Source organism: Salvelinus fontinalis, chromosome 4 (genome assembly GCF_029448725.1).
Source record: "Salvelinus fontinalis isolate EN_2023a chromosome 4, ASM2944872v1, whole genome shotgun sequence".
Taxonomy (NCBI): domain Eukaryota; kingdom Metazoa; phylum Chordata; class Actinopteri; order Salmoniformes; family Salmonidae; genus Salvelinus; species Salvelinus fontinalis.
In genome coordinates, this window is record NC_074668.1 from 34,284,374 (window position 1) to 34,296,737 (window position 12,364).

At 42.6% G+C, this 12,364-nt stretch overlaps 1 protein-coding gene across 2 annotated transcripts in view; it reads right to left on the minus strand.

Annotated features, from left to right (window-relative positions):
• Positions 1-4,159: 4,159 nt before the first annotated feature.
• Positions 4,160-12,364, minus strand: part of LOC129853591 (rabphilin-3A-like) — a 39,072-nt gene continuing 30,867 nt past the window's right edge. For both annotated transcript variants that reach the window (XM_055919787.1, XM_055919786.1), the window contains 11 exons: positions 11,236-11,424; positions 10,923-11,102; positions 8,791-8,870; positions 8,555-8,629; positions 8,185-8,294; positions 7,879-8,005; positions 7,727-7,783; positions 7,438-7,592; positions 7,141-7,222; positions 6,866-6,962; positions 4,160-6,758 (listed from right to left, as the gene is read on the minus strand). In XM_055919787.1, coding sequence (XP_055775762.1) covers positions 6,628-6,758; positions 6,866-6,962; positions 7,141-7,222; positions 7,438-7,592; positions 7,727-7,783; positions 7,879-8,005; positions 8,185-8,294; positions 8,555-8,629; positions 8,791-8,870; positions 10,923-11,102; positions 11,236-11,424 — 1,283 coding nt within the window. In that variant the 3' untranslated portion in view covers positions 4,160-6,627. The remainder of the gene's footprint in view (positions 6,759-6,865; positions 6,963-7,140; positions 7,223-7,437; positions 7,593-7,726; positions 7,784-7,878; positions 8,006-8,184; positions 8,295-8,554; positions 8,630-8,790; positions 8,871-10,922; positions 11,103-11,235; positions 11,425-12,364) is intronic.

The following is a 12,364-nucleotide window of genomic DNA, read 5'->3' on the forward strand; positions in this document are numbered from 1 at the left end:
ACTCCAATTTAGGCTCTGTGCAGGCCAGTCAAGTTCTTCCACACCGATCTCAACAAATAATTTCTGTATGGATCTTGCTTTGTGCACAGGGGCATTGTCATGATGAAACAGGAAAGGGCCTTCGCCAAACTGTTGCCACAAAGTTGGAAGCACAGAATCGTCTAGAATCGTTCCAGACCATTATTCCTCCTCCACCAAACTTTACAATTGGCACTATGCCTTCGGGTAGGTAGCGGTCTGCTGGCATCCGCCAACCCCAGATTCGTCCGTCGAACTGCCAGATGGTGAAGTGTGATTCATCACTCTAGAGAACGCGTTTCCACCGCTCCAGAGTCCAATGCCGGCGAGCTTTACACCATGCTTGGCATTGCGCATGGTGATCTTAGGCTTGTGTGCGGCTGCTGGTCCATGGAAACCCATTTTATGAAGCTCCCGACGAATAGTTATTGTGCTGATGTTGCTTCCAGAGGCAGTTTGGAACTTGGTAGTAAGTGTTGCAACCGCGGCGCTCCTGTTTGGTGATTTTGTGTGGCCTAATACTTTGCGGCTCATTGTTGCTCCTAGACGTTTCCACTTCACAATAACTGCACTTACAGTTGTCTGGGCTGCTCATTCATTTGATGAACTGACTTATTAGAAAGGTGGTGTCCTATGACGGTGCCATGTTGAAAGTCACTGAGCTCTTCAGTAAGGCCATTCTACTGCCAATGTTTGTCTATGGAGATTGCATGGCTGTGTGCTCGATTTTATACACCTGTCAGCAACGGTTGTGGCTGAAATAGCTGAATCCACTAGTTTGAAGGGGCGTCTACATACTTTCATATATACATTATAGTGTAGTTCAGGAGTAAAATCTGGCTTAATAAAGCACGAAAAATGTTACATGGACTCAGTCTGAAATAATAGGGGTTGACAATTTCTAAATGACTAACTCTTTCTCTGTCCCCCATACAGACATCTGTAAGGTCCCTCAGTCAAGTATTGCATTTCAATACAGATTCAACAACAAAGACCAGGGAGGTTTTTGAAAGCCTCATTAAAAAGTGCAGTAATGATAACAAATGAGACATTTTATATATTTTTAAGCATGGTCAGGTTAATAATTATGCTGTGCATTATGTATTAAACCACCCAGACACCTCACAGATACAGTTGTCCTTCTGAACTGAGCTGCAGGACAGGAATGGAACTGCTGAGGGATGTTACCATGAGGCCATTGGCTATTTTAAAACAGCTACGGAGTTCAATGGCTGTGATGGGAGAGAACTGAGGATGGATCAACAACATTGTAGTGACTCCACAATAATGACCTAAATGAGTGAAAAGAAGAACACAAATATACAAAACATGCATATTTTACACAAGGCACTAAAGTAATATTGCAAATAAACATGTTTGGGGCAAATCCAAAACAACACATCACCAAGTAACTGCCTCTTTATTTTCAAGCATGGTGGTGGCTGCATCACCATCTGGGTATGCTTGACATTGGCAAATACTGGGGAGTTTTTCAGGATAAAAAGAAATGGGATAGGGCTAAGCACAGGCAAAATCCTAGAGCAAAACCTGCTTCAGTCTGCTTTACCATAGACAAAGGAATTCACCTTTCAGCAGAACAATAACCTACAACAATAACCTGCATCGAGTTCCTAGCCAGAGGGAGGGTGTTTTCTGCTCCCCACGTCACCGCGAATCTATAGTGTTTAAAATCACTGTTTGTAAAATGTTTTAACTTTTGATGATGTTATTGGGAGGAACTTTTAACGTAATTATTTTTTTTACAAAATGTAGAAATGTGCAGTTTTAACATGTAGACACTGGTATTGAGCTGGAGATGGTGAAAGTTAGGTTGAAAATTGGTGGAGTTGACCTTTTAATAGCTGATGAAGAACCATTTAAGAAATAAGGAGGAATCATGACCGACACAGTGCACAAAACATTAGGAACACCTTGTTAATATTAAGTTGCAACCCCTTTTGCCCTCAGAACAGCCTCAATTCGTTGGGGCATGGACTCTACAAGGTGTGGAAAGCGTTCCACAGGGATGCTGGCCTATGTTGACTCCAATGTATCCCCCAGCTGTGTCAAGTTGGCTGGATGTCCTTTGAGTGGTGGACCGTTCTTGATACACACAGGAACTGTTGAGCGTTGAAAAACCAAGCAGCGTTGCAGTTCTTGACACTCAAACCGGTGCGCATGGCACCTACTACTACTATACCCCGTTCAGAGGCACTATTTTGTTTTTCAGATTCACTCTATGAATGGCTCACATCAATACCATTATCCCAGAAACCCTAGACCCACTCCAATTTGTATACCGCCCCAACAGATCCACAGATGATGCAATCTCTATTGCACTCCACACTGGCTTTTCACACCTGGACAAATGGAACACCTATGTGAGAATGCTATTCATTGACTACAGCTCAGTGTTCAACCTCATAGTGCCCTCAATGCTCATCACTAAGCTAAGGACCCTGGGAATAAACACCTCCCTCTGCAACTGGATCCTGGACATCCTGATGGGCCGCCCCCATGTGGTAAGGGTAGGTAACAACACATCCGCCACGCTGATCCTCAACACTGGGGCCCCTCAGTGGTGCGTGCTCAATCCCCTCCTGTACTCCCTGTTCACTCATGACTGCACGGCCAGGCACGACTCCAACACCATCATTAAGTTTGCTGATGACACAACAGTGGTAGGCCTGATCACCGACAACGATGAGACAGCCTATAGGGAGGAGGTCAGAGACCAGGCAGTGTGGTGCCAGGACAACAACCTCTCCATCAATGTGAGTAAGACAAAGGAGATGATCATGGACAATAGGAAAAGGAGGGCCGAACAGGCCCCCATTAACATTGACGGGGCTGTAGTGGAGCAGGTTGAGAGCTTCAAATTCCTTAGTGTCCACATCACCAACAAACTAACATTGTCCAAACACACCAAGACAGTCGTGAAGAGGGCACGACAAAACCTATTCACCCTCAGGAGACTGAAAAGATTTGGCTTGGGTCCTCAGATCCTCAAGAAGTTCTACAAATGCACCATGGAGAGCTGACTGGTTGCATCACCGCCTGGTATGGCAACTGCTCGGCCTCCGACCGCAAGGCACTACAGAGGGTAGTGCGAACAGCCTAGTACATCACTGGGGCCAAGCTTCCTGCCATCCAGGACCTCTATACCAGGCCGCACGGCAAGCGGTACTGGAGCGCCAAGTCTAGGTCTAAGAGGCTTCTAAACAGCTTCTACCCCCAAGCCAAAAGACTCCTGAACAGCTAATCAAATGGCTATTGCATTGCCCCCCCCCCCCTTTTACGCTGCTGCTACCCTCAGTTTATTATTTATGCATAGTCACTTTAACTCTACCTACATGTACATATTACCTCAATTAGCTCAGCTAACCGGTGCCCCCGCACATTGACTCTGTACCGGTAGCCTCGCTATTGTATTTTACTGCTGCTCTTTAATTATTTGTTACTTTTATTTCTTATTTTTGGTCCCGTGTGGCTCAGTTGGTAGAGCATGGCGCTTGCAATGCCAGGGTTGTGGGTTCGATTCCCACGGGGGACAAGTACAAAAAAGTATGAATGTATGTACTTGTAAGTCGCTCTGGATAAGAGCGTCTGCTAAATGACTTAAATGTAAATGTAAATGTACTTATCAATTTGTTTTATTTGTATTTGTTTTTTATGATTTTTTTTAACTTAGCAGGTATTTTTCTTAACTGCATTGTTGGTTAAGGGCTTGTAAGTAAGCATTTCACTGTTAGGTGAAACACCTGTTGTATTTGGCACATGTGACAAATAAAATTTGATTTGATTTGAATTGAATGGCACACATACACAATCCATGTCTCAAGGTCTAAAAATCCTTCTTTAACCTGTCTTCTCCCCATCATCTAGACTGATTTGAAGTGGATTTAACAAGTGACATCAATAAGGGATCATAGCGTTCACCTGGATTCACCTGGACAGTCTATGTCATGGAAGGAGCAGGCGTTCCTAATGTTTAATACACTCAGTGTATTTATAAGCAATAATGACCGAGGAGGTGTGGTATATGCCCAATGGGCTGTTCTTAGGCTCAACGCAACATGTAGCATCAAAACCACACACACAAAATAAATCTCCCTACAAAGACCATAGACGGTACACAAGATAATGATCTCACAAGTCTGACCTAGCTTTTATTGATCTGTGTAAACCTAACTCCTTGTAAAATCTTTACATGCAAACATACACAGATACTTATATTTTGTTTCTCTCAAATCCATGCACTACTTATTTACAAAAAACCAACAAACAATTCATTTAAATAGAGTAGGCAGAACAAAACGGAGAACAGTTGTATCCTCTTTAGGTTTAGCGATACTTACTATCCAGAAAAGTGAATAGAAACTAATTAAGATTAAAGACCACTAAACTGATCAAAAACAGAACAGGTAGGCTACAATAGTACCGTAGTAGAACCAGTGAAAACCAAGTGCATATGCAACAAAATAAAGTTGAAATTGTGGCTACTGGTGAACAGCAGGACAATACAGTTCAGACAGAGGCTCTCATGACTGTGGGAGCCCCTGTTTTTACCCATCAAAGGAGGAGACAGAGCACTTGGTGAAAATGCATCACTCTATGGATGAGATTAATCTCCTTTAATCTTCTACCTTCAGGAACTAATCGGTGAGATCCATTTGTTAATGTGCTTGACTGTTTACGCACAATAATCAGCCCTCTAAGCGTTATCTGAGCTCTATGTACAGGGTCCTAGCTTTTGCTCTCATCCCTGTCACATTACCAAGCTGAGGATGCTCCGAAGAGGGTCTAAAGTTGCCCGGTACATCAATTAATGTATCCATTGTTAGCCTAATGATAACAATAATTGTCCTGATATTCATGCTGCATAAATAAATGTATGTTGCTGTGGACTTCAGTGTTAAAAAAAAGCATTTGGACCAATGTTAAGGGTTAGAGACAAATCATCAAATTACAATATAATTTGTTTCTTAAGTCAATGTATATATCATGAACCACAAGATCTCTCATGCATTGTTTTTTTTTGAGAAACTTGCAAACAGCTGTATAAATTGAGGTCATTCTATGGTATAAGATGTGCTTTCCTTGAATTACGCTAATTGGTTAACAGTCACCCGGCAAAATTTTGAGTGATTGGTGCAGCAAAAAATTATGAAGAACGAATGGAGGCGGCCAGAGTGGGTTAAGGGGGGTGCATTGCGGGGAGGAGCGGGTTGGGGTGTGTGACTGCTCCAGCCACAGAAAACACAAGGGTCACGAGCACAGTACATGCAAGCAGCACGTTTACTTATGACATAGCCTTACCCATGTTGTCTTATTTAATGTGACTAAGGTGGAGCAGGCTTTAAGTGTCAGTGAAAAATCTGATCATGTGCATTCAATGTAAAAATATCAGTCAGTAAAAAACCTCAGTAAACATTCATTTAAACCACACCTGTTATAGTATACTTCTCATTACTAGCCAGGGAAATAATGTTGTCCTGTCTCCTCTCTTCCTTCACCGTAAACAAAGAACTGAACCAGATTTTCAACTTTTCAGTGCAAACATTCTCATCAAAAATGTAACATGTTCCCACTACCTCTATAAACATGACTCAAATAAGAACAAAGTGAACACTTGGCAGAAAGTGAGCACAGTTTCTTCTAATAGGAGTGCTATCATTCAAAATATTTAAACTGATACTGAAATAAAAATATATGATTTGAATGGCCTATTTAGTATGTAATATATTAAAACATAATCAATGTTCTCTCCAAACTAAATGTCAGTCAAGTGTTTTGTGAATCATTCCCATAGTCCAGATTATTTTTATCTTTAACTTCAGAAATTCTGCAACACATAAACCTTCTTCATGAGAATGCCATAATATTCATTAGATATCATTAAATAAACGTGACTTTAGGAACATTTGAAATAGTTCAGAGGGCAGCTGTGCGTCCTCGGTGTGTTTTCATGTGGTTTTGCATGCTCATACAAGTGGTAATAATACTGCATGATGTCATTTTACCAGAAATCAAGGATTACAACCTGCCAGTCTAATGAACTTCATAGTTCCATGGGTGCTGCAGCTGTAATCCCACATAGAATTCCATAACATATTGCTTCAACATCTTTTGTGCTAGTGCATTTCAAAATTGGTTTCCTTTAGGATGTGTCAAGTTCAGTATATAACATCATCAACTGCCATGATTATCTCAATGCAACTGTATAATGCAATGTCAAGCTGTTGTTTTTATTATCTTCAAAGGTATTTATTTATGTATTTTTTGCCTTAAATTGTTGAATCCCTAAATTGTTTTTGAAGGATGATTTTAAAGTATACCATGTTTTGCCTCTGGGGGAGTCTTTCCAGATAAGTCTCAGTACAGGGGGAGAGACATGAGATGGGAATATCACATCTTGGACAACAGGGGAGGATGGGAAAGGTGCATGTGGCGGGTTGGGTTGAGGGCAGGAAAGAATGCAGACAGCCAGACAGGAAGACTACTGGTTAGTCCAATATTAAAGGTTCTTGGGGAGGTTAGAGAGGGTAATGTGAGAAAGGAGAGGGGGCTGAGTGTTGAGGGAGATGACTTTGCTCATTCTAATAGGGGTTAGTTGCTGTTGACAGGATTCTCATTCAACAGGGTGTGCCAGCGCTCTATCTTCTTGTCCTTGTTCTTCAGGCACTCATACCAGTGCTTCAGCCGCTCCCCTTTGGCTGTGATGCCCAGCTGGCACCCACCTACAGCAGACCAACAGGGAGGGATAGGGGGGTGAGAGGGCTGGCACAACAGATGGAAACTTCAACAAGGTATACTAGATCTCAACCAGATCTCCTATGGATCGTACCGATGTAATCGTTGGATTTCCCAATGTCGTAGTCCCACACTGAGATGTCCAGGGTCTTCTTAGCCAGGTCGCTGTGCTTGATGTCATAGCTAAATTCCTGTAACACAACAACAGAGAAATCATCCCCCTCACAATGTCCAATAAATGTCATTAACTTCGATACACAAATCAATACATTGATGTTTTGACAGGCATTTAAACATTACAATCACAAGCAAAGTACTGCTGTCAGATGGTTACTTTGGTCTTGTATTATTATTCCATGGGAGACTGACCTCGTTGTACTCTGGGTTTAGGGTCTTCTTCTTGATATTTGTTTTGTTCTTGGCCTTCTTCCCCATATCAGGTCTCAGGCATCTAACACATCATATAATAGATCATATTAGTTTGATGTTGTCATCCTGCATTTGGGGATAGGAAAGTAAATTGCAAAACAGATATATTCTGCTATGCAAATGAAAAACTTTGACATAATCCATTTGTATTGATTTTGATTGAAAAAATTATACTAAACACTGGAAAGGTTTTGTTTGTAATGACGCCTGATAGGAATCACAGTGAAACAGACTGACATTTCGACAAATGGGTCAGAGTATCCATTGGCATCCATGGCGGCCAGGTGAACACAGCGCACCACACCCACGAGGAGACGATTCTGCTGGGTGCTGTACGTGAGGGAGATCAAGATACGACCACGCTCCTCCACATCTCCAACCTCCTTCCCACCCTGGACGAGAGAGAGATGGGGGAGAGAGGAGGGAAGAGTGACATTTTTTAAAAATCATATCATGAAGACATGATTTGCATGAAGACACGTAGCGGTAATCTACATGCCCACACACGCAGGTCAAACACCAATACCTCATCCTCGTAGAGCGAAATGCCTCGAGCCCCTCCAGCTGTTGCAGTCTTCTTTGTCTGTGGAAGAATATGGGTGGTCCAATCAAACATACAAACAAATGGGACTTTTACTGTATATTTATCTAACGTGTGTAGCATGTTAACATACTCACAGGGACAACTCTCTCGAGACACACGTTGAAGGTTTTTTTCTGGTTGATCTTCAGTTTCTTCAGCGCAACGCGAGTTTCTCCAATAAACTCATTATGCCCAAACTTGTCCTCATCACAGACAGAGATCCTACATCAACCAAGATAGTACATCGATAATATTGGATCATAACGTCTATGGAGGAAATCATGTCAATGAAAACAATTAAGCCCGTAGATAAAACCACGGCAACAAATGTAGACAACAAGACAGGTTATCCTGATGTTTAGTGAACAGGCGTGTGTTGTTTCACTGCTTTAAGTATCCACCTGAGAGTCTTGCGCTGCATGTCCTCGTCTGTGAGTCCGTGGTAGACCAGGGTCTCGTTCCAGGCAGGATTACGGGTGTTTCTCAGGGTCTTGGTGCGTAGCTTGTTGGACTGCAGCACATGAGAGTAGATACAATAAATAAAGATAAGAAACTCAATCAACTGGTCTTCAGCACTTCTATATCTGAGGCTGGAGAGAGGCAAGGGATCTTTATGTGTAGTACAATGGATAATCCTTATGGTGGCAGGCTTGAGCTAATGGGCGTGTATCCTAGCATAACACATTTTTCTGAATCATAACACACACCATAACAAATACACAAACATATATTAACTCCCAGGTTGAAAATAAGGAAAGTGAAATCTATCACCTTACTGGCCCCTGGCAGTAGATGCAGCTTGACATAGGGATCAGCCAGTCCGTTCGAGTCCATGGGCTTCAGTCCCTGAGGGAAAGACAAGACTCTTTATGTCACCAGACAGGACAGCAGGGACCAGGAGCCCCTATTCAAGATAGGAAAATAAACTCCTGCAGCAGCAGCTTCTTAACACAGGCCACTTCAGTGTAATTGGCTCAGAGTGAGTGAATGAGTGCAGTTAGGGATACCTTGGCTTTGAGGATGCTGCAGTGGAGACTGTTGTTCTCCTGCTCATAAAGTAAGCTGAACTCCAAGCCGCCCAGAGTGGCTGAAACACACCCAGGACAGTCATTAGATCAGACAACAAACAGTGGAACACAGACACTAGCAGTACATCTTATATTGAGGGCACTGGGTTGTAAATAGAGTCTAGACTAGGATTGATTCTCAGAGTATCAGAAAATATTGAGAATGTCTACAACCCTTTTCATAGACAGCTACCGTCCTGTAGGTTTTCACTCCAACTCTAATCTAGCACACTTGATTGTAATAATTAGCTGGTTGATAAACTGAATCAGGTTAGTAACTGGTGTGGGAGCGAAAAACCTACAGGAGGGTAACTCTCCAGGAACAGGGTTGGAGAGGCCTAGTCTACAGTAATAGCGATATGAGCTTCACGCCAGAGGGTAGACCAAAGAACAGAAAATCAAGTGATGAACTGATAAAGAAGAAATAAATAAATAATCCAACAGTAAATCTGCAGACTAAATGGACTGTAAACAGATGAAATAGGTTCAGCATCCGTTCAAATATTAGAAACAGGAAATTCCATTAAAAACCAGCAGAATATTACTGAAATATAAACTAAAGAAAAAATATGACTCACAAAGGAATACATTTAGAAAATATCCCACTTCAAACAGAAATGAAAACAGAGAAGTTAAATGGGATTCTATGCATGGATGTTTAGGGAGGGTGAAACTGGGATCATACTAATAATCAATAGGTTTAAATCTATCATCCCCCTCATCTAAAACAGTAAACCTCCAACAGCTCCAAACCACCACATTGCTGAGTAATGGTCGGGAGGCCAGCTTTTAAAGCCTGTAGTTCTAGTGGCCTGTGTACTTAAATCTCTCTGACTCCAATCAGCCTCTTTAGCTATTAGACATCACTGAGCTAATACGCAACATTTCAAATGGCAGGAAAACATAAAGCACAGGAAAGTTTATTATTAGATTAGGGCGAAAATGCACACATTTAATTTGTGTAATATAATGCTATCTACAGTAACTAGATGCAAACAAATAATGTACTTGTTTAATCCATTAGGCCTACAGAACCAGGGCATCTGTGAGTAGATTTAACACTGATCTAGTCAGCAGCAGTTGAGCTATTGAAACCAGTCTGTACCACAGAACCTGGCTGTCCTAGCACTGCCAACTCCATAGAGAACCAGAACCAATGCTATTTCTGCCATTTCTACCATAACATTAGGGAACTATTCAAACACAAGGGAAATCTAGATCCCATCAGCGCTCTCGTATCCCAAATAATGTGTTCTGTTCTAAATTCCCGGACCTCCATTAAGTAAATTAACACCTCATCCCCCAGGGAGCAAGGAAAGACCATTTGAGGCATGGAACATGACGTACGACTGTCATGACACGATTCCCATTACGCAAGGGAGACATACACTCAAATTGTTCCATTACAGAGTTTATGTCTCACTATTGAATTGTTTTACATTCTGTTCTACTTTACTCCCAAGATATTGATTCAAATGCTTGGATAATATACGGTTGGTATCGTATATCATCTCCAATACATCTCCATGAATTCTACTAGAAGGATGCATGCTGGCTGCTAGTATTATTAGATGATTGATATGCTTAGAACCCTACAAAGGCCACCGACTCAGAGGAGTAAGAGATCAAGCATGGAGATGCTACAACAGACTGGATAAAAGTGTCTGCTGAATGACTATGTAAACAAATATAAATACAAAGAGCAGACTCACAGGGCACACACAGGTTGAATCAACATTGTTTCCACGTCATTTCAATGAAATTACATTGAACCAACGTGGAATAGACGTTAAATTGATGTCTGTGCCCAGTGGGGAGTCCAAAAAGTGTACAAAACGTTAAAAACATCTTCCTAATATTGAGTCTATTTAAGCAATATGGCCCGAGGAGGTGTGATATATGCCCAGTAAACCACAACTAAGGGCTGTTAGTACACTCAGTGTATGTTGACTTAAAACAGTCTGGAAGCCATAGAGAGAGATCACTGAAGTCTTGAGTAAGGTGGAAATCCAACAATAGACAGATAGCCCATATTGAAGAGGTCTAGCTGGAAGGACAGGCTGGTCACTTACTGGCCTCATCTGAGTCATAGCTGTTTGCATCCTCCTCCTCAGGCGGAGGGGCTTGTTGTCGAGCAGGAGGGGGGTTGTAGGTGGTTGGCTGTCTCCTCTCCTCCCGCACTGCAGGAGGCACTCTCTCCTCCACTGGAGCAGCGCTAGTGGAGTAGCCACCTCCCTCCGTCTCCATTGGAGCTACAACCATAACCATGATAATGATTAGTGTTCTTATCTGCTGATGGACACCACATATTTCTATCCTCTATAAATGCTAAGTATGTGTCAGTGTCAGGGCTGGCCTGGTGATGTGGGTCCATCTTTGCCCTACCCTGCTGGGCCGATGCTGCTGGAGGGGGCCTGGAGCTCTGGACTGGAACAGCCTTCTGCAGCACCACTGGGCTGTTCTGAGCACCTCCCTCATTGTAACCATGACCAGTCCCACCAGTGGCCATGCGAACATCTGACGGCTTAGGGGCCACAGGTGGTTTGCCAGCATGCCCCAGTTCCTCTGGTCCTGCTACACACATTAACAAACATGCGCACATACACACACATACACACACACATCAGCGTATCACTGAGACTGCCCTGCAGTGGAATCCATATGGCTCCCTAGTCTCTGAATCATTTTAATGTTGCAGATTTTCCATTGCACAAGCATTGACCTACATACAGTACAACAAACTATGGCAGGCAACCTTGATCACTTCCTAAAGCCTGGATTTTTTCTCTACCTTTTCCCCCAGCTTTCTTTTTTGAGGATATCTTACTGCAATGCTAATGGCACTGCTACAAGTGGGAGCAGATTCTATGCCACCTCTCTTTTCAGAGCCCCCTGGAGGTGCCAGCCTTGCCCCAGAATGTACTTCCCACTGCCTAAGTCAACCCACCCACCCCTGGATCTTGCTGTCTGAGAAGGAGGTGACAGTGCTCATTCTGGGAAACAGACCTGGGCTTTAATGGTAATGCTGACAAATTAATCATTCAAATAAATGTTAGGAGTGACTGGGAGCCAGTGGAGGGCCCAACATCTGGTGATGTTTGTTTGAACTGGTGAGACGGTGCATTGAGATGGTGGCTATAAGGTTAATGACTGAATGACTCACCTGCTCCCTGCTGGCTAGCACTAGGAGCCTGACTCTGCTCTGGACCTGGGAGACAGGCAGCACAGGACACTGATTCTCTCTCACACCTACACTCTTATTTTTGCCCCGTCAACTGTATCGTTTTGGATAAGACTTCAGTCATATTGAACGTGGTACATGTTCATGAATTAAGACCTCTCCCAAGTGTGCATGGCCCACTGAGATATGTTCCCAACAAAACAGTAGTACTATATTCATAGTCAACAACATCAGTAAAGAACAGTACAAAAGATAAAACAAATAAAACATTGTAGATACTGTTCGGGCTTTCCATCGCTTTTATCTTTCAAGTCATTTTAAAATAGAATATTG